The 22,446-nt window shown below is 38.0% G+C and overlaps 2 protein-coding genes across 3 annotated transcripts in view; one reads left to right on the top strand and one right to left on the bottom strand.

The window, feature by feature from the left end:
• Positions 1-7,709, bottom strand: part of PIBF1 (progesterone immunomodulatory binding factor 1) — a 209,400-nt gene extending 201,691 nt beyond the window's left edge. The window contains exons 1-3 of the mRNA XM_081815019.1: positions 7,510-7,709; positions 6,183-6,483; positions 36-136 (exon numbers count right to left, since the gene is read on the bottom strand). Coding sequence (XP_081671145.1) covers positions 36-136; positions 6,183-6,434 — 353 coding nt within the window. The 5' untranslated portion in view covers positions 6,435-6,483; positions 7,510-7,709. The remainder of the gene's footprint in view (positions 1-35; positions 137-6,182; positions 6,484-7,509) is intronic.
• Positions 7,710-7,904: 195 nt separating this feature from the next.
• Positions 7,905-22,446, top strand: part of DIS3 (DIS3 exosome endoribonuclease and 3'-5' exoribonuclease) — a 26,993-nt gene continuing 12,451 nt past the window's right edge. The window contains exons 1-11 of one of the 2 annotated variants that reach the window (XM_031036057.2): positions 7,905-8,268; positions 8,851-9,008; positions 10,746-10,939; positions 11,486-11,559; positions 17,517-17,684; positions 18,454-18,618; positions 19,756-19,869; positions 20,002-20,139; positions 20,683-20,829; positions 21,321-21,437; positions 21,699-21,800. In XM_031036057.2, the coding sequence (XP_030891917.1) occupies positions 8,041-8,268; positions 8,851-9,008; positions 10,746-10,939; positions 11,486-11,559; positions 17,517-17,684; positions 18,454-18,618; positions 19,756-19,869; positions 20,002-20,139; positions 20,683-20,829; positions 21,321-21,437; positions 21,699-21,800 (1,605 nt within the window). In that variant the 5' untranslated portion in view covers positions 7,905-8,040. The remainder of the gene's footprint in view (positions 8,269-8,850; positions 9,009-10,745; positions 10,940-11,485; positions 11,560-17,516; positions 17,685-18,453; positions 18,619-19,755; positions 19,870-20,001; positions 20,140-20,682; positions 20,830-21,320; positions 21,438-21,698; positions 21,801-22,446) is intronic. The other variant, XM_006740748.3, reaches the window with a different exon arrangement.

Below are 22,446 nucleotides of genomic sequence, written 5' to 3'. Positions count from 1 at the left end.
AAATAGGTATTACTGTTTCTTAAAAACTTTCTTACCTGGCATCCTTTTGTTGAAAAGTCAACTGATTGTCTAATCTCAATGTCAGTAGCTGCTTCTGGTGAAGTGCATCATTAAGTTTCTCCTCCAATTCTTCAATCTTAATAAAGAGAAAGAGGTAAATTATATGGTCAACTTTCAAATTTATCATTACAAAATGTCTGAAAAATACTAAACGTCAAAAAAAAAAAAGAAAGAAAGCTTGGATAGAGGTTCCTCTGCAATGGTTGTATTAACAAATTACAGTCTGTTCATACAAATGGTTTAAACTGCTGCCACATACATGGGTTTTTCGCCAGGCTGTCATTAAGACTACTTTTTCCCCCTTAACCCACTCTCACTGAGAAGCCCCCTAATATCTGGGATTTTATTTTGGTGCCTCGCCCAGGTAATTATTTCCTTGCTATTATTTCCTTCCATATATCTCCAAATGAATACTCCCATGAGTGATGTCACAAACGTCCAAAAGAAAACTAGTCCTCAGCTCACCTAATCGTACGTTCCTTGCATCTCCCTAGTCTCCAACGCAAAAAACACCTAAGTCATGGTTGATGTCTACTTCTCCTCACAGCTTATTCTGATCAGACTCCGTTTTGTTGTGGTTGTTGTTAAGTTCACTTCATAAATAGCTGTCAAAACTTCTCCATCCTCTTTGATATCCACTGACAAATCTTCAGTTAGACCCCTACCATCTCTCACCAGGAGTGTTTCCTTGGGTCCAGTTTTGTCAACCTCCAAATTTATCTTCCTTTATCTTCCTTTTAAAAAATGCTATCAAAAATTTATTTCCCCAGTTTTAAATCCTTCAGAGGATCTTCACTGTTTTCGAAGTCAATTTCAAACTTCATGGCATAATGTACCAGTACTTCTTGATCTGGCCCTTACCAGCTCCTTCCTTCTCTAGTCACTAGCTTAAAAGGATACTCTGTTCCAGGAAAAATAAGTGCTTGCCATTCTTCAAGTATGCTGTGGTCTCTCTTAAGCCTCTATGGACTTGGGTTTTGCTCTTAGTCTAATTAAAAAATTCTTTTCTCTTTTCCTTACAACCCAGGTTATTCTTACTCACCTTTTAAAATAGATTAATTTAACAGCCAATCTTTAATATATTCAAATGGATTCCTCTTGCATCAACAAATTCCCCAACTCTACTGGATCATTCCTATCATTAAGCAAACTACTTCTATAATCCACTAAAAAGAATAACGAACAATAATATTCCCTTGATCACACCACTCCCTTTGCTAATGTACCATTTCTCTGCTTACCATCAGAGCAAAAATTCAGTATTTTTTCCCATAATATTCCAGTAAAAGTATTCTGAATCACCTCTTTTAATAACCAGTCCCCTAGTAATTTCAGCATATTTATCTTACTTGACAGCATGATTTGACACAGCAGATGACTGTATTCTATTTTGGATTCCATGTTATTCCTCTTTGGTCTTCCTCCTAACCCACTAGCCACTTGTAGGCTTCTCAGGCTCCTTTGCTAGATTTTCTTCCTCTACCCTATTTCTAAATGTTGGACTCCACTTCACGTGACTTGGGGCCCTCTGCTCTCACCAGGTAATGTCATCTAATCCCATAGCTTTAAGTGCCATCTATATGCTGATGTATATTTTACATACATACCACACAGACACACACACAAACACACATACAAAGTCATGGACTTGCCCCTAAACTCTAATTGACAATTCTGTGTTGGGGTCTAACAGGAATCTAAAGTTTAACATGTTCAAAACAGAACTTACATCTTACCTCCCAGATCAGTCTTCTCCCAGCCTTCCATTTCTCAATAAATGGCTCCAGTAGATGAAGCCAAAAACTTAAGTCTTCCATAAGGCAATAACCCAATTAACTGTCTTCTGCTTCTACCTTATCTGTCCTTGGTCTATTACTTCAGTGCCATTTTGAATACAAAAATCAGGACATGTAACTCTAATTGCCTAAAATCTGCCAGTGGCTTCTCTGATTACACAGTCTAAAGCAAGAGTTAATAAACGATGGCAATGGGCCAAATCAAGCCCATGTCCTGTTTCTGTACAGCCCATGAGCTGATAGATTTTGCATTTGTAAAGGATTAAAAAAAACAACAAAGAATATGTGATAGACCACATACGGCCTGCAAAGCATAAAATATTTACTGTCTGGGTCTTTACAGAAAAAATTTGCTGACTCCTTATCTAAAGTAGAAAACTCCCATTGCTAAGTGATGCTGTGTCACATGACCTTGAAGAGCTCCCATTTGTTTCTTGATCATGTGTCTCACTTGAATGTGATCTACATAAAAAAGGGACCCTGCCATGTTCAGTTATATTCCTAGTAACATGCCTCAATAAATGTCTTAAATCAACAAAAGACAACCACATTCCTCATAGTTATTATTTTGCAAATCAAGAATACTGTTACCACAAGGACAGAAAGTTCTACTCTTTCCAGGGTTACAACTTTCACAATTTTAACTGACTTCTAACTTAGGTTCCTTAACTCAAAGATAATCAAGCTGGGAAGATGCACCCCTTCATTTAATTCCCAAGCAATAAGGAACCCACAGATCTCAAGTGAAAGATAAAAAGACTTTCTCTCATTTAAAAATTACCAGGCATGAAGACTGAAGAGGAAAGGAATGAAGGAATAAGGAAGGAGATTTAGGCATCAATGGGCAAGGATAAAAATGGAAAGCTAACAATTCTCTAGAATCAGGATGTTTGGCCTAAGCTGTTACCCTTTTAAGTTCTCTCAGTGAGCAAGAGGGAAGTGGGACTAACGCTTTTGAATTCCCTTGGAGAAATGTGTTCCTGTTTTTAGACATGGAGAAATCAAATCAACATGGATCAAGACATTCATAGTAAAAAACTGTAACATTAGTAATCAACTGTAACAAATATAAAAATTGTATTGCCACCATACTGGTGTAGAAAAAACGTTAGATTCACAGACTTTCTAACTTAAAAAGACTGTGATGAATAGAACAAAAATTGCTACTCGTCTCCCAACACCAAGTCTTCTCTTCTATCTAATGTAACTCTGATTTTTATTAGTGACAATAATGTATCCAGTTAAATATTTACATTTCCCAGCTTTCCACTCCTTCCAGCTAAGGTGGTCATGCTATATAGTTCTAGTTTATTGAGGTCACTGGCTTGAGCTTCTGGGAAAGCTCTTTAAAAGGGAATGAGTCCTGGGGCTTCTGGGTGGCTCAGCTGGTTAAATGTCTGACTCTTGGTTTCGGCTCAGGTCCTGATCTGATGATAGTGAGATCTAGCCCTGCGTGGAGCTCTGTGCTTAGCTGGTAGTCTGCTTCAGATTCTCTCTCCCTCTCCCGCTCCTTCCCCCTCTGACCCTCCCCCTGGTAGCATGCGCACTCTCTCTCTCCTTCAAATAAATAAATAAATAAAATCTTAAAAAAACAGAAGTACATAAAAGGGAATGAGTCTTTTGGCATGTGTCCCATTTTCCCATTATCCTTCTCCTCATCCTCTGCCTGTAACATGGATACAATACTGGAGGTAGATCAGCCATCTGTGACTTTAAGATGAAAAGCACATGCTTAAAACAGCTGTGCAGAAGGTTAAAAGGAGCCTGGGTTCCTAACAATATCAAGGAGTAACCACCCCAAATCTAAATTACCTACTTTCAGATTACTGTTAAACAAGAGAAATAAAATCCTTCTCCTGTGTTACAGGCAGCCACCATTTTCTAAGCCTCTGGTACTAGCAACTGAACTTCATCCCCAGAACACTGCACAGCTAGTTCAACCTCTTTCCACAGCAAAAATACCTATAATATATCATGACCACTCAGGACTATAGAATGCTTCCAATGATAGGAAGCTCAGTAACTTAAATCAAGCCATTTAAATGTTAATAGCAAGAAAGCTTTATAGTCAGCAGAAATCTACTTTTCCTGTGACTTTTATTATCTATAGTCTAGTAAGGGAAATTTATTTTTAATAATGCCACATGTAGCACACACACAATGGAATATTACTCAGCCATCAAAAAATGAAATCTTGCCATTTGCAATGACGTGGAGGGAACCAGAAGGTATTATGCTAAGTGAAATAAATCAATCCAAGAAAGACAATTATCATATGATTTCACTCATATGTGGAATTTAAGAAACAAAACAGAGGGTTACAGTGGAAGGGAGGGAAAAATAAAATAAAATGAAAACAGAGAGGGAGGCAAACCATAAGAAACTCTTAACTATAGGAAACAAACTAAGGGTTGCTGGAGGGGGAGGTGAGTGGGGGAATGGGGTAACTTGGTGATGGACATTAAGGAGGGCACTTGATGTAATGAGCACTGGGTGTTATATGCAACTGATGAATCACTAAACTCTACCTCTGTAACTAATAAAAAAATAATGCTAAAAATTGATATTTTCATCTTTGTACCCCCAATGCTCAATATACTGGTAAGCTCTGGAAAATAAATGTCTAAAAATTCTGTTCCTTCATTGATCCCAGATTCTCACTTTTTCACATTTTACATCTCTGAAACTGGAATGCATCTTACAATCTATAGCACATAACAGTTTAACTTGGCAGTTTTTAATCTCAGTGATACAAGTAATGGTCCACTTTACAATCAACCTGCCTTGGATTTGATGAATTCTGAAAGACTAATTCTTCTACTGTATAACATTTCTCCATATATCTGACAGCAAACATCTTACTCCCAAGGGGTCTCTAAGCAAAACAACCCTAGTTGGGAATGTAGAGTACGCAGCTATTCTGGAGAGTAATTTGACAGTACACTCAGTTTAATTAAGTATGCATATACCCTGTGAGCCAGAAATTCTATTCCTGAGTATACATGTCAAAGAAGATGTCCACACAGGTCCAAAAGAGAAATGCCTACAGAAGGCCCATGTTGCATGTAGTGGCAGAGAACTGGAAGGCAATCTAAGTGCCTATCTCTGGGGTAGTGGATGGAGAGATTGGTAGACACACACACACACAGAATTACATAGAAGTTAGAAGCAGAAGACGAGACATACACAGTTAACATTAACGATTTCAAAAACATCCGAGATGGGAAAAAAAACAACAACTATAAAGAGAGAAACTCTAAAACAAAACATGCAATTTACATTTATGTAAAAGAAAAAAATAAGAAAAATACCCATTTTCAAGAACAAATGTAAAGAAAAAAATTAAAATAGTTAATAGAAGGGCGCCTGGATGGCTCAGTTGGTTAAGTGTCTGCCTTTGGCTCGGGTCCTAATCCCGGGGTCCCGGGACTGAGTCCCGCATTGGGCTCCCTGCTCAGCGGGCAGTCTGCTTCTCCCTCTCCCTCTTCACCCCAACCCCGCTCGTGTTCTCTTTCCCATCCCTCTCTCTCAAATAGATAAAATCTTAAAAAAAATAGTTGATAGAGAGAGGGAAGAAGGGAAATGAGCTATGGGAATAAAAAGAATAAATATACAAAATAAAAAGTGGCCGTGGCAAGGATCAATGATGATTAGGTGTCATAAACTCAGGAATATGAATAACTATCAGAGATACCAAAGAAACTGAATCTCCAGGGCAGAAGACTATACAGACTCAATAATGTAATTATGATCTTGATTCTCCCTATCAAACTAGTCACATCAGGGTTAATTCCCAATGAAGCAGAAAACATCTTGGCTGGAAAAAAACACCTAAAAAGATATACCTCACACATGCTAGATTTTAAAAACTGAGCCTACAGAAGCAATTCATCCCTGCCCAACTTCAAATCATCGCCTCTTTCAGGACTTTTTATTTAATACACAGAAGTATAATTCACTCCCCCTCTCCTTCCAAAAATTTTTTTTCAACTATGCAAGAAAATATAATTTTCTTTTTGAAATGATAAACGTATCATTTCAAGTTCAGATACATATATAATGTTAATTCTTATTTATCTGCAGTTTGGAAACAATAAAGCATAAAGGTAACAAAAATTATACCTAATCTGGGCGCCTGGGTGGCTCAGTTGGTTAGGCGACTGCCTTCGGCTCAGGTCATGATCCTGGAGTCCCAGGATCGAGTCCGGCATCGGGCTCCCTGCTCAGCGGGGAGTCTGCTTCTCCCTCTGACCCTCCCCCTCTCATGTGCTCTCTCTCTCTCAAATAAATAAAATCTTAAAAAAAAAAAATTACACCTAATCTTACCTTCGTAAGATAATCCACTTTCAAGTTGTCTATCATCATATTTTTCTGGGATAGCTCTATTTTCAGTAACTGAATATTATGAAGTAGTTCTTTACGTTCGATTAGTTGCTGGGTGATTTTGATTTTACCATCTCGCTCTTCTGATGATGAAATATCATCCGTAGGCACTGTTGTTTCTAAACTAATATCTTCAGATTCCAGCGAGCTAGAGATATTCACTTTTTTTGATGCCCTGGCAATTTTTCGAGACATTTTTTTTATATTATGGCTCAGTTTTCTTCTCCAATTCAATTTCAATTTTCTGTGGGTTAAAAATATTAAATGTATTCAAACATGCTCTGTGGAAAGCATAAGTATATTAAAGAGATACTAATGAATGCCTAAGTAGTTATTAGACAATCTGGAGGACCCCTCATCTAGGACAGATTAGTAAATTACTGCCCAAATCAAACATACTAAATCAAGCTCATTAAATCCTACTATGAATTTGCCCTTGATGAATAAAAAGCCCAGTTCCTGGGGACAGGAATCTTACTTGTAGGAAACAAAGAAATTGTTCGAGGTAAAGGATAAAAGCCCTAGTCAGCAGTAGTATCAAGGAACGAAAAGCAGCACGTGTTCAAGATTAGAGAAATCACTTCTGAGTTGATCACATGAAGGTTTTGTCTACTTAAAATCTTGAAGGATTTAGAGTAGCAACAAGAAAAAAGCATGCAAGAATTAAGGTTTCACAGAGGTGGTGAAAATGCACAATAGCAGAAGATAGTTGTAGTCCCGCTGGGGCCAAGCCTTCGTGATTTTGAGTAGGACTCACCCTACCCCTCATACACAAACACACATACAACCTTAATAATCAAGACTTCGAGAGCCTTGAATGTCAGAATGTGTTCGAAATTTATTCTATAGGCAATGAGGCATCACTGAAGATTTTTTAAAAAGGGAAACAGTGAAATAAAAATATTCCAATGGACCTCCAGATAAAATGAAAACAAGAACGTAGAAAAAACAAACTCAAGTATTCTAAATCGAACTTCTTACCCTTTCACAAGAATTTTAGCAATTCTCTTCTTTTAGTACTACATGACATAAAAAGTTATTTACGGTATTGCAGATATCAGCTTTTCCAAACTAAATGATTAGAAAGGTGTGTGGAGGGGAAACGGCATCCCTCTCAAAGGGGAAAGGTGAAATCTGAGAGAGGCAACACCCGGATTACAAAGGATCGGTGTCTGGGGATGCCCACACGTGCGGAGTGAAGAAGCCAAACTCGGCAGTGTAGGAGGATTCCCTGCCCTGCGTGGGAAAGGAAGGGATAGCCGCGAGCTACCTCGAAAGTTTCAACTACTCCACGTCTAAGGCTGGACCAGCCACCACCGTCGCTTCTCCAAGGAGTTGAAAGCGTCCCCAAACAGAAGCTCAGGTTGCAGCTCCTCAACAAGCAATTTCAGACCGGGGACCGTTAGGACCCGTAACCAAGACAACCACTTCCGCGCCCGTGGGAAGACGGAGGAAGCGGCAGCGTGCAATCGCCCACGCCGCCGGAACTCAGCCTGGATCCACCCCCAACGCGGGGAGCAGTGCATGCTGGGAGCTGTAGTCCAGAGGCGAGCCCCGCCCAGGTCCTGGATGGAAGTAGCTCCGGGCTCCGCCCATCCTCCTCGTTTTCGCCCAATACTGGCAGCCCTCAGAGAGCCAACAAACGTCAGCCTCGACGTTTTCCCGCGCGAGGTATTTATTAATACCCTGGGGCGGGAAGGGGTGAACTTCGGGGTAAAGTATAGTTGTGCCGCAAGGCTTCTACTTGACACTTTTCACCGGAAGAGCGCGGTCAGGGTTGGGATTCCGCACTGCAAGCAAGATGCTCAAGTCCAAGACTTTCTTAAAAAAGACGCGGGCGGGCGGCGTGATGAAGATCGTGCGCGAGCATTACCTGCGGGACGACATCGGCTGCGGCGCGCCCGGGTGCACGGCGTGCGACGGTGCGCACGAGGGGCCGGTCCTCGAGCCGCAGCCCCTGGATCCTGCGAGCAGCCTGTGTCCCCGGCCGCACTACTTGCTTCCCGACACCAACGTGCTGTTGCACCAGGTGCGTCGGTGGAGGGGCTGTCCGTGGTCGTCTCGGCACTACAGGAGAAGGGGGTGTGACAGAATAGGGAAACTGAGGCCCACGGAGGAGAGTCTTGGACGTACTTAGGGAGAGGCAAACCCCATCTCGGGACCCTTGCCTCCTTTCTCCGAGGCCAAGTTTCTTTTCTTTGTTTTTTTTTTTTGAGTTCTTGGAGTCATAAGAATTTTAGATTAGTTTTCTAACTCCTGGTGTCTCTTCTGCCTTAGATTTTAAGTGTCTGGAGGCCGGGGACCTGGGCTTCTGTGGCCTCCAGCCTGCGACTCCCAGGCAGCTTGTAAGTGCCTACGAATGAAAACTGTGTGGGCCAACGTATTTCATTATTAGTGGACTTAATTCTACGAAGTTTTGTAATTAGTCTGTATATGTACTCTTCTCTAATAGACCTGAAGGGTTTTCTGTAGCAAAATAGCTCCTTAGTTTAATGTATACGTGATTTTTTTTTTTTTAATCGACAGGGTTTTATGTTTGGCAGAAACAATTTATCAGTGAACATAGGAAAATTTAAGTTTTCTTTCCTCATTATTATTATTATTTTTTAAGATCGATGTTCTTGAGGACCCTGCCATCAGGAATGTGATTGTACTACAAACAGTTCTGCAAGAAGTGAGAAATCGGAGTGCTCCGGTATATAAACGAATCAGAGATGTGACTAATAACCAGGAGAAGCATTTCTACACGTTCACTAATGAGCACCATAGGTAGGGGGAAAATTATGTTAATTACCGGAAAACCATAGAATTAGCCAAATTTGGGGGAAGGGTTCCTGGCAGTAATTGTGACATTGTCAGAAGGTGCGAGGTAAGTTTCATACCTATGGGAGGATTATTTGGTTGTAACACAGTTGTACAGACATAATCCTCAGTGTACCTAAGGTACCTAGGCATTGATTAGATCAAACCTAGAACCAAGGTCTCCAGACTCTTAGGCTACTGTGGGTACTTTTGTTTCTAAAATGTTTTCATTTTGAATTCATTTCAGCATGAGTTGAGCAATAAAATTTTGGAAAATGAGATTATCCCTAGGTTCCTGGAATACCATATTATTTGATGACCAACATAAATTGATAAAATGTAAGAGTTTATGAAAGAGAGGTTTAAAAATATAAAGCAGATTTATTATTAATGGGCTTTTAAAAGTTAAACAATACTTTTTAACTGATCATATTGAAGAAGATAGGGTTAAGAAATAGAATTCTTTGTTGTGTTTCAGATTGACACCCTTTGAACATAATGTGTGGTTTTAGAAAATATATTGCTATTTCATGTGTTACATAAATTATCTCTGTTGAGTTCTAGTATATCTTTATTAAATTAGGGCTTCTCACCTTTGGTACTATTGACATTTTGGACTGAATAATAATTTGTTGTGGGCAGGCTGTCTTATACATCATAGGATGTTTAGCAGTATTTTGTTCTTCTATTCACTACATGCCCTTAGCAACCCCATCTTCCCCCATCCACAGAGTTGTAACAACCCAAAATGTCTCCAGACATTATCAAATGTTCCTGGGCAGTAAATCACCCCCAGTGGATTAGACAGTAGAATTCTGGTAATGAAATCTCATTGGAATATGCATATTTAAAAATACTTAATTTTTTAAGTATTCTCATTTCTATAGCCCAAATTTAAATATTATTCTTGTAAAAATCATTGGTAAAGCACTTGTCATTTTATTCCTAGCTTCTTGAAATTCAGAAACAGAAACTTGTTTTTCGGTGCAGAAAGACCAAGTTTTTGTGGAGCATTATCATCAGATTTTTAATGAGAGGTTAGCAGTTTTTCTGCTTAAGTGCAGTGAATAGAGCTTAGCAATACTGGCGTTGAAGGACACTTGGGCAAATCTCATCCAAGATTGTATTGCTCAAGTCACGCTAAAACCAATTCAAAATTTAATGATAGTGTCTGACTGATAAGCTTAAAGCATTAGCAAAGGCATTTAATGGTGAGGAATGAAGCTGCTCTAAAAACTATTAGTATAAATAAGCGTAAGATTCTAAAGTTGAATCTCTTAAGCACTAAAAGGTTTTGTACCGAATTTTGTTAATTTTCCTTAAATTTGGCTTTGAAAGATCAATTTAAGGAAGTAAGTATGCTGACATATTCGGGACTTTAGAGTGGATAGACTGTGAAGGAATAGTCCTGTGAAGGAATATTTGTATGTGGTCTTTCAGTCTCTAGATAAGTTCTGCCATTTATTGAGTGTTTACCACTGCTGATTTACATGTATTGTGTATTTAATGACTATAGAATCATATCATTAATCATCCTATTTGTAGCTTTTGGGAATTGTCATTAATCTGCGGTTCAAATAAAATCTTATTATCAAACCTGTGAAGTTTTATTATAGTGTAGTGGTTATTAAGCATTTATGTCCGAAGACTTTTTATATATTCTTATTTCTATTGATTTTTATTTGTTACTTTTTTTATATTTAGAGAAACTTATGTAGAACAAGAACAGGGAGAAAATGCTAATGACAGGAATGATAGAGCCATTCGAGTAGCAGCAAAATGGTACAATGAACATTTGAAGAAAATGTCAGCAGAAAATCATCTACAAGTCATCTTCATAACAAATGACAAAAAAAACAAAGAAAAAGCCATAGAAGAAGGAATACCAGCTTTCACTTGTAAGTCTAAATGTAAAAGCTGTTAATTTTTATATGCATTTGCACATATGAACTGCCATCAGGCCCTTGGTCAGATGTTCACTTAAACATTTAATACTTTCATATTCCTATATAACGCCATCTGATGTTTGCATTTTTAAATTTCTCAGCATTTCTTAGCCAAGTAAGTTGTGGTGCCCAGTGGCTGTTAATTTCCCCATCACCCTTTGAAATTGGCTTAGCAATAAAAACTCATAGAAGAACACCTGGGTGGCTAGACGGTTAAGCATCTGCCTTCGGCTCAGGTCATGATCTCACAATCCTGGGATCGAGCCCCCGCATCAGGCTCCTTGCTCAGCAGGGAGCCTGCTTCTCCCTCTGCCTGCTCCTCCCCCTGCTTGTGTTCTCTCTCTCTCTCTGTCAAACAAATAAAATCTTAAAAAAAACCCCAAAAAACTCATAGATGTGCTTGACCCAATACTTCTGCTTTGACATGACCATATCAACAGATAACGGGTTTTAAAAAAAAAAGAAAACACTTTATCAAGAACAAAACTTATTTTTCAGGTGAAGAATATGTAAAGAGCCTGACTGCTAACCCGGAACTCATAGATCGTCTTGCTTGTTTGTCTGAAGAAGGGGTATGTGTGAGTTAGTTTTATTTTGTTTTTGAAAAGTGAAAATATTAAAATGGCCACTTTGGGATCTTAAGTTTATAGTTAATCAAATTTAAAAATTGGAATATTGGTAGGTAAGCTGGAATTGAATAGGAGTTGGGTTATAAATAAGAGTGGCTGTAATAGGCTTATCAAAATGCCATTCCTAAAAGACTTGACTTTCTAAAATAGCACTGTTCACTGATAGACCCTCAGCAACCTGAGTTGGGCCTGTCACATGGTGGCACCATTTGTTTGATGAATAAATAAAGGAATCTGTGGCTGGTTTGTGAATAAGGTGTAAGTATTTGACAAAAAAAGACGTGGTGGGCATTGCAGACAGCATAAAGCTGTAGCATTAATCCTGAAGGAAGAAGGGAGGGAGTCATAAGAAGTAGAACCGGAAGGGTAGGGGCCAGCTAATGAAGATCTAGAATTTATTCTGTTGGTCAATAATTTTTAAACTATCTTATTCTAAAGGGCTGCCGTGAAGAGAAGGTAGCAGGTAGGATTCTGGGCTCCCTACTTTATAATGGCAAGCTAAAGGAAATTAAAGGTGGATGAGAGTAGGCCTGGGAGGAATGGGGGAGAATGATCGGAAATGTTCATTTGAAAGACCACTCTAATTCCAATTTGTGAGCTGATGCATTGTGTCAAGGACAAAGTTAGAGGCAGAAGGAGGAGTAAAGGGATCCATGCAGTAGTGGAGATGGGGGGGCATGCTAAGTGAGTCATAAAACCTCATGGGCACTCACTTCCTTACATGTGAAGTGTATTTAACAGTAATGACTTCAAAGCATTGTTATGAAGATCAAATGAAATAATAACAATAGTATTAATAAAATTCTTACCTCAATGCCTGGCATGTAGCTATGATAAATGTAAATGGCAGCTACTGTTATTATAGAAACAGGTTTTATGTAATAGAACATTAGATATTTAGTCTTTACAACATTTTCTTCATCCCTGCTTATCTTCAATCAACTACTTTACAAAATTGAAGTGAGAAAATAAGAGCTGGGCTTGATTTTGAAATAGATTTAGGGACTGCTCTAATAGGTAGCCACTAGTTGCCTCTGGCTTTTTAGATTTAATTCGGATTAAAAATTCAGTTTCTCAGTTGCATTATTCACCTTTCAAGTGCTCAAGAGCGGCTTGTGCCCAGTGGCTACCATATGGGAGACCACAAAATCAATATTCCCATCATCACAAAGTTGTTTTGGATAGCACTGGTTTAGAAGAGGAAAGAAGAACTCTAACGTGGGTAGCGCATAATATTTGATTGAGGACTGTGGTAGGGTAAGCGTAGGACATGGCGAAATTACAGCCAGTGCTCTTGTAATACAACATGTATGTTCTTCAGATTCACCGTGTCCTGCAAAATCATGTAGTAAAAGCAGCAGAGCTAATGGGAAAATGTGGTTGGGGCACACTCAGAAGTTTTGTGAAGTGGTGGAAATAGGGTTATCCAAATTTGGGCGAAAAGTTGTTCGAGAAGGTGAAGATGGTGTGGCTCATAAAACACACAGTAGTCTGGGGTAACAGATGTTTGAGAGGTGACTGTTTTGTGGATTCCTCTGCAGCTTTGTTCAGCTAGCTGCAGTTTTCTGCGTTCACCCAGTATTTTTTAATATAGCAGCTGCATTGGAACCAATTCATGTTTTCAAAACAAGCATTATGGCAGGACTGACTGTACTTAGCACCTAACCCAGATTTGGGATGTCAAGGCAGAGACGTGAAGGATGTTAACTAAGCAAATTCGCTTCAAGACAGGGACATTCTAGCTGAGTTATGTGAGGGAGCTAACCCTCACATAATAATATCATAATAACTAGGGGAAGAGCATTTTACGCAGAGGAATCAGCAAGTAAAGGCTCTGAGATTAGAATAAGTTGGCAAGATCATGGAATAGCTGGAAGAGTGCCTGGGATGGAGTAAGCAAGGGAGAAAATGTTACACAGGAAGTCAGAAATATAGGCAGGGACCAGATTGTGTAGGATATAATGAGTCATGGTGAAAAAATTGGATTTTAGTCCATGAGTGCTGGGCAGATGTTGAGTGGGAGAATAAGATCCATTGGCTGCTCTAAGAGAATAGATTAGAAGCAAGGTCCTCCAGTTAGGAGGATATTTTAGAGCTCCATGGGAGACAAGACAGAAAATTGGACCATGTTAGGAGCAGTTAAGGTAGTGGGAAGTAGTCAGATACTGGTATTACTTTGTACATTGATGTTTTAGGGCTTTGTGTTAATGGGGCTGTGAGGAATACGGGTGACCTTAGATGTTTTGCCTGAGCAACCATATGAGTAGTATTGCTTCATTTACATAGGATGAAGGCAGGGAGCAGGATTGAGTGGAAAATCAAAAGTATGATTTTAGACATCTAAGTTTGAGGTAACTGTTAGAGCTCTCGGTGGCTTTATGGTATGAGCAGTTGGATATGCAAATCTGTAGCTCATGAGGGAGTTTAGGACTAGAGATATGGATATATTAGAGATATAAATTTGGATCTCATCAACATATAGGCAGGGATTGGCAGACGTTTTTTTTTAAAAAAACAGGTTTATTGAGGTATAATTCACATACCATACAACCCAACTATTTAAAATGTACAATTTTTTGTATAGTTACAGGATAATGCAGTCATCACCACAATCTAATTTTAGAACATTTTCTTCCCTTTCAAAATAAATCCATATCCATTACCATTCAATCCCAATCTGTCCCTGAAATGCCCTTGCTTTAGCCCCAAGCAACTACTGGTCTATCTTTGTAAACTTGCCTATTCTGCACATTTCATATAAGTGTGATAATGTAATATGTGGTCTTTTTTGACTGTTTTTGTTTCTCTTTGATACATACTTAGGTATGTGCAAGAGCACTTGCTCCATCATATGGTAATATTAAATTTAACTTTTTGAGGAACTGCCATACTGTTTCCCAAAGTGTGTGCAGCAGTTTACATTCCCCCCAGCAATGTATGAGGGTCCCAGTTCCTCACTGATGTATGTGGGTCCCAGCTCCTCACCAATGTATGAGAGTTCCAGTTTCTCACCAATACATGTTGTCTGTCTTTTTCATTGTAACCATTTTAATGAGTGTCAGGTGACATCTCAATGTCATTTTGATTTGATTTGCATTTCCCTAATGGCTAATGGTATTGAGCATTTTTTCATGAGCTTATTGGCCATGTGTATGTTATATGTAATATATAGATGTGTATTTTAACTTATGCATGTGTGTGCATATGTCTCTTCAAATCCTTTGACTGGTTTTTAATTGGGTTGTCTTGTTATTATTGAGTTGTAAGAGTTCTTTTTGTATTCTAGATACAAGTTCCTTATCAGATAAGTCATTTGCAAATATTTCTCCTAGGCAAACTTTTTTTTGGTAAGGAATCAGATTGTAAACTTTTTTTTTTTCTCTTTAGCTTTGCAGGCTCTATGGTCTCTATCATAAGTACTCATCTCTGCTATTGTAGCATGAAAACAACCACCAACAATAGATAAGTGAATGAGAATGAAATGTAAAACTTAACTTACCAAATACAGGCAACAGGTTGGACTTGGTGCATGGACCTTAGTTTGCCTAACCCTGATCTAGGGAAATGAATATAGATAGAAAAGAGAAGAGGTCCAAGGGCTCAGCCCGTGGGTACTCCAGGAGAAGTCAGAAACATCAGGGGAACCAGCAAATGCGATCCAAAGGAAAAACAGGTGTGAAGTTCTTGGAAGCCAAGTAAGAAAATATTTCAAAGAGGAAGGGGTGATCATCCAGGTCAAATGTTGCTAAGTCAAAAGTAATGAGGGGAACTGATGATTGGATTTAGCATTATGACATTTGCAGGGGGTGGGTACTATCCAGAGTAGTTTTGATGGTAGGGAGGCAGAAGTCTGAATAGAAAAGATGAAAAAAATGAGAAGAGAAAATTTACAGCATGGTAACACTTCAAACACTGTGGTGGGAAAGGAGAGAAATGAGGTGATTGTTGGAAAGCAAGAGGGATCAAGAGGTTTTGTTGTTGTTTTAAGTGGGAGGAAATGACACAAGAGTAAACACAGGTAAAGAAAAGGGCCTATAACCAAGTCTTGGGACACTCCAACATTTAGAGATCAGGAAAAGGAGAATGGGCAGAGGAACCTAAGGAGGAGCTACCAGTGAAGTAGGACAGAAACCCAAGGAATGATGATTTGGATGCGAAAGTGTCTCAGGGAAGGAAAGGTCATTTAAAAAAATCTTGATAAGACCGAGAATGGAGCACTGAAGTTGCTCAGATTAATATGTTATTAGTGACTTCAATAACAATAGCTTTGGTGACTGACAATGAAACTTGCTTATCGTGCATTCCCGAAAGAGTGCGGGTGAACACGTAGACACACAGCAATTATAGATAGTATTTTTGTGGCATGTTGGTGTGAAGCAGAACAGAGGATCAGGCCAGGAGACCCAAAATTAATTAACTAACTATATTTATTTTAATAGGTCATGTTATTGCAAATTTATATGATGGTGTGAATGTTGTAGCAAGGGGGGATGGGAAATTTGACTCTAGAGAGAGAAGATCATCACAGGACAAAGTTCTTGAATGGAGGAGAGGAGATGGTAGGTAGGTAGTGCCCAGCTGAAAGAACAGAAACATTCTATTCATTGTTGCAGGAAAGAAGGCTGAGGTTTTGATATAGATGCAGGTAGGTGGGCAGATTCAGTGGCAGGAAGATGAAGTAGGTCTCTAGTGACTGCTTTTGATTCTCAGTATGGAGATTGCAGTCACTCATCTGAGAGTGAGGCAGGGAGAGGGAAATGGGAGAGTTAAGGAAAAAAAGGACTAAAGTAATCTCCCTGGAAGGTAGAAGATTGTGGGAAATGAAAAAGGCAATTAATTAAAGGAGCCAAGCAGTAAGGATTTTGGATGTTGAGGCCTCTAAAAATCCTGACAGGTGTGGTAGACCTAAAGCAGTCCCTATCCTACTTTTATCTTATATTCTTAACTATGTAATATATCCAAAATAAAAATAGCTTTTCTTGTACTTTCTGTAGCCACACTCTACTCATGGAGTTGAAGCTTCAATATACCCTTTACTTACCTACCCACCTGTTCACCTGACCTCCTTAACTACACACCTTCATTCTGGGAGGCCTGGGGTGGGAAGAGGGGGTGTGCAGAGTTATTAGTGACATATCTGTGGCTAAATGCCGAAATGTAATGAAATTCAAATATTTATTTAAGTTGCCCTAAGAATAGAAAGCGTTTTTTCCTACTGTGCCTTATTCTCAAACTCACAGAGTTGTATGTATCATACGTGGATGGTTTTTTAAAAAACTTTTTATTTAAATTCAATTTAATTAACATATACTGTATTGTTAGTTCCAGAGGTAGAATTTAGTGATTCATCAGTTGCATACAGCACCCAGTGCTCATTACTTCAAGCGTCCTACTTAATGCCCATCACCCAATTACCTCATCCCCTTACCCACCTCCCCTTCAGCAACCCCCAGTTCATTCCCTGTACTGAAGAGTCTCTTACGGTTTGTCTTTCTCTTTGTTTTTGTCTTGCTTTATTTTTCCTTCCCTTCCCATATGTTCATCTGTTTGGTTTCTTAAATTCCACATGAGTGCAATCATATGGTAATTTGTCTTTTGGGTTTTTTTTTTTTTATTTATTTATTTGAGAGAGCATGTGTGTGCAGGGGTGGGGAGGGACAGATGGAGAGGGAGTGGGAGAATCTCAAGCAGACTCCCCGCTGAGTGCAGAGCCCAGTGTGGGGCTCGATCCCGGGACCCTGAGATCATGACCTGAGCCGAAATCAAGAGTTGAACAGTTAACCCAGGTGCTCTGTGGATTTCTTTTTTTTTAAATACCTGATAGTGATAATAATAGTTGTCTATTGAGTGTAAGGAAGATTTATATACTAACTACGTCTTGTGGTTTGCTCATTTCACAGAATGAAATAGAAAGTGGAAGAATAATATTTTCAGAGCATCTTCCTTTAAGTAAGCTACAACAAGGCATAAAATCTGGGACATACCTTCAAGGAACATTTAGAGCAAGCAGGGAAAATTACTTAGAAGCTACAGTATGGGTTCATGGAGACACTGAAGAAGAGAAAGAGGCAAGTGTTGTGTACATAAATTCCAAATACAGTAAAACACTTTCTGTTCATGATTTTCTTTCATAAGTGTTTAAAATTTTGTAGGAGAATTTAAACTTACTCTGTCCTTCCAGTTTATCAGCTTAAAGGCAGTTATGTGAGAGGTCATAGATAATAGAATGAATCACTTTCTTAGAGAGCTGCTTATAGAAGAAAAGAACTTTTTATTTACCCCACTTTTAAGAGAATAAAAATCTAATCAAACAATTGAGAAAATCATAGGATGCTTCTATTTTCTGTATTATGGCTAGTTATGGAAAATGCTATTTACATAACATATAAATGCTCCACTGGGCTTCACACGCTTTAAAGCAAATAGGAATCATTTTTGGGTGCTCACTATTTGCCAGATACTCTTCTACCTGCTTTGAATGCTGCATTTCATTTAATCTTCGCCTGTGCCTATGAAAGCGGGTATTCTTTTTTCATTCTACCCAATTAGGACCCTGAGATTTAGAGAGAAGTTTTCCCAAGGTCTTTTTGGTGCTAATGTAAGAGTTATGGTGGAGCCACGAATACAACCTGTATTTTCTGACGTATTTTCTCTACTTGATATTGAGAAATTAAGAGGATGGGGTAAAAGGACACTATAGAAGAAGAAAAAATACAAAGGAGAAATAGAGATACATAGAAACACTCAGAATATATCTTTCCTTCTGTTAGGTAATCTTCCCCTTACTTTATTGCCATTAAAAATATCTGAGCATGTGCCATTTGCTGTTTTACACAGATAATCTTACAGGGACTTAAAAATTTAAACCGAGCTATTCATGAAGATATTGTGGCTGTAGAACTTCTTCCCAAGAATCAGTGGGTGGCACCATCTTCTGTGGTTTTACACGATGAAGGTCAAAATGAAGATGATGTGGAAAAAGAAGAGGAGAGAGAACGCATTGTACGAAACCAAACAGGTTTATCTTTTGTCTGTGTAGCTTTGTAGAATTCATTAGTGTTTTAGCTTTAGAGCAAATTAAACAAATTTCCCTGCTTTCAGACTTACTGAATGAGATTATAGTTTTCTGGGTTTAATACATTTCATACACATAGTTGATTATTTTCCCTCAAATATTTAAATAGTCTTCTTTTAAATTATTATCACTTTGCTCAATAAACAGGTTTAAATATAGAAAGACTGTAACGAGTATGAAACTTGAATTCTGACGTTCGGGGACATGATCTGTCTGAATTAGGTTTGTCTGAATTAGTGAGGTTTAGGTAAATACAAATTGGAAATTTTATGCATTATTTTTATGTACTGTTAAAATTCCATCAGCATAATAGATGTACTTTGGGGCCCTTATATAAGGGTCAATTCTCTGTTACCATATTTATTATGAAGAGAATGCTTTCAGTTGTTTCTTATGATCTAAAGTCTACCTGCCATGACCCATTTATTTCTATATTTTAGGATTATAAGAACAATACAAATAGTTGGAATTCAAACATTAGTAGTTCTCCTTTTTATAAGAATTCTGTTCATTGTGCTCTGGAGTTACTATAGTATTATCCTTGTAGAGTCTAAGCCATAGGAGAGTGTTGAAATACCATAAAGTCCTTCAGCTATTTCTAATAAATAATCTTTATATTTGGGTTTTTATTTTGGATAAGGAAGAACTTTTAAAGATACAAGTATTTTTAATGAATTAATAAATGCCACATGGCTATTTAAGGCAAACTACTACTAAAATCCTAGTCTACTAGTTCCCAGATGTGTGTGTGTGTGTGTGTAAATTCTCATATTAAAACTGAACAGTTGAGTTCTGACATATTTATTCAGTTATATTTATATTTTTTCTTTGTTTTTTGATTATCTGTTTTTGTAGTGTATTATTATTATGGAACTATTTCCATGGCTTGGTTTGGCATATTCTGATGTAGAATTTTGAAAGCATCAAGATTCTGTAACTATGTCATAATTTACTGTGTGGAAGTATTAGTATCCATATTCATATTCTGATTTTAAAGAGAAATTGTCTCATTATACTTAGAGGAAAAATAACTGAAGGTTTTTCTTTTTCTTTTTAAATCTCAGCTTAAGACTGCTGTAAATGAAAAAATGTTAAAGCCCACAGGTAGAGTTGTAGGAATAATAAAAAGAAATTGGAGACCATATTGTGGCATGCTTTCCAAGTCTGATATTAAAGAGGTGAGTAGAGAGTGTGTTGCTGTGTAAATAAAAAATGATACGCATTAAATAGAACTTAGAGCCCTCCCCATGCCCCCAACCTCAGATTTGTGTGTCTGTGTGTGTAAAATCTTCTCTCCTAATTTTCCTTAGTCAAGAAGACATCTCTTTACCCCTGCTGATAGGAGAATCCCTAGAATTCGAATAGAAACCAGACAGGCTTCTGCATTAGAAGGACGGAGGATTATTGTTGCTATTGATGGTTGGCCCAGAAATTCCAGATATCCAAATGTAAGCTTGAATGATTTATATTTTTTTAGAATATCAAATTAAGAATTGGGTATAAAATTGCTTCTTTTAGTGAAAATAAAATCTGCTTTTGTAATAAAATTCATACTGAAGTACAGGAATATTTCACAAACTTACCTGATAAGTAGTACATCTTATTTGAAAATTAATCTTATGAAATTCCAGTGCAAATCATTTGATTATTTTTACTCCAGTTTCCTAACAAATAACTTTTGATAGTGGTTACAAAAATAGTGTTTGAAACCCAAGTAGATTCTACTAATTCTGAAGCCACTATATTTGAAGTAGCATTTTAAACTTAAAAGGTCATAGGAAATAGACAGCACTTCGCTATGTAAGAACTGAACTCTCAGGAAGTCTCCATCATAAATCACTTGAGCTTTATGGACTCATTTTTAAGAAGCGTTGGAAACATTTAGAAATACCAAAGTGATATATAAATGTCTAAGAATTTAATGTCATAATAACATATACCAAACAAAAAGCTGTAAAATTCACCTTTCTAATAATACCTTTTGGTTTTAGGGACACTTTGTAAAAAACTTAGGTGACGTTGGAGATAAAGAGACTGAAACAGAAGTTTTGTTGCTGGAGCATGACGTTCCCCATCAGCCTTTTTCACAGGCTGTTCTTAGCTTTCTTCCAAAGATGCCCTGGAGTATTACTGAAAAGGTAAACTGAAAAGAATGTAGTCACATTATAAATTACTATATCTGAGCTAATTTGGTTTCTGTATGTGTTTTTAAACATGTAGAAACTGGGGCGCCTGGGTGGCTCAGTCAGTTAAGCAGCATCCGACTCTTGATCTCAGCTCAGGTCTTGATCTCAAGGTTGAGTTTAAGCCCCACATTGGGCTCCAGGTTGGGCTCGATGCTGGGCATGGAGCCTACAAATAGTTAATTAAATAAGCAGAAACCATAGTCCTCTCCTCCCCCGCATTTAAGTTAGGTACAGAACTCTTAGGTATTACAAAAATTATTTATTTTACTGAAAGATACATTTTTCTGGGGAATCAACACCAGCTTACATCAAATTATTCAAAGGTGAAGAAACCACAAGTTACAAATCATAATATAGAGAGAAATTATTGATTTCCTAAGAGCTGTGTTGCATTTGTACTACCAAAATAGTTTTTTATTTTTTAACAATGTGGCATTTTCTAGGATATGAAAAACCGAGAAGACCTGAGACACCTGTGTGTTTGTAGTGTGGACCCTCCAGGATGTACTGATATAGATGATGCTCTACATTGCAGAGAACTGGAAAATGGAAATTTGGAGGTATTCTTGTTGTAGTGACATTCATATCCAAATATATAGTTCTGTTTTTGAGTTTACTTTCTTTTGACCCATTATAGAATTTATGAATTATTCATGCCTAGTCACTTGCAACTACAGAGACTAATGGAGCATGTGTCAGAAATTGAAATGGGAAATGTGGCCATCCTTTTTCAGTTTTACTCCATTTCTTCTCATTAGAACTCCATTAGTACCTTTACCCAGTTAAACATGTTGACATCCTCTTATTTTTATCTTTTTCAGGTTGGTGTTCACATTGCAGATGTTAGCCATTTTATTAGGCCAGGAAATGCTTTGGATCAAGAGTCAGCCAGAAGGGGAACAACTGTGTATCTTTGTGAAAAGGTACGTGGGTCAAATTTAAAATGGAATTTTAACACATGCTTGTAACTTTTTCCTCATCCATTTTATTTATTTATTTATTTTAAAGATTTTATTTATTTATTTGACAGAGAGAGCGAGAGAGCACAAGCAGGGTAACAGTAGAGGGAGAGGGAGAAGCAGGCTCCCTGCCAAGCAGGGAGCCCGATGCGGGGCTCAATCCCGGGATCCTGGGATCATGACCTGAGCCGAAGGCAGACGCTTAACCACCTGAGCCACCCAGGCGCCCCATCCATTTTATTTTTAATAATTAAAATAAAAATATTTTAATAATAATAAAATCATGAGATGTTTCCTAAGAAAGGTGTTTCCAGCCTCAGTACTGAGGTGAAATATGAGGAATAACTATTATGTGAGTTTTGCATTGTTAGATTGTAAAAACCACGGGCACTTGTGCATTCTTGAATAGTCTGGAATAGTACATGAATTAGCTATAAAAGACCGGCATAGAAGAAGGTTGTCATAAATCAGTGAAAATAATGCAGTGTGTTTGGTTATTGAGTGGCCCAAATAACAAGTAGACTTGGTTGATGTAAATTGTTGTGTAGCATTTAACTTCCTAGCTCTGGGTAACTAGGGTATTTACTGTTGCTTCAAAAGTTTAGTCATG

This window comes from Leptonychotes weddellii, chromosome 3 (genome assembly GCF_054177405.1).
Source record: "Leptonychotes weddellii isolate Sample4059 chromosome 3, ASM5417740v2, whole genome shotgun sequence".
In the NCBI taxonomy this organism is placed as follows: domain Eukaryota; kingdom Metazoa; phylum Chordata; class Mammalia; order Carnivora; family Phocidae; genus Leptonychotes; species Leptonychotes weddellii.
Note: the sequence above shows the minus strand (reverse complement) of the source record. Positions and strands in the feature narration are given on the sequence as shown.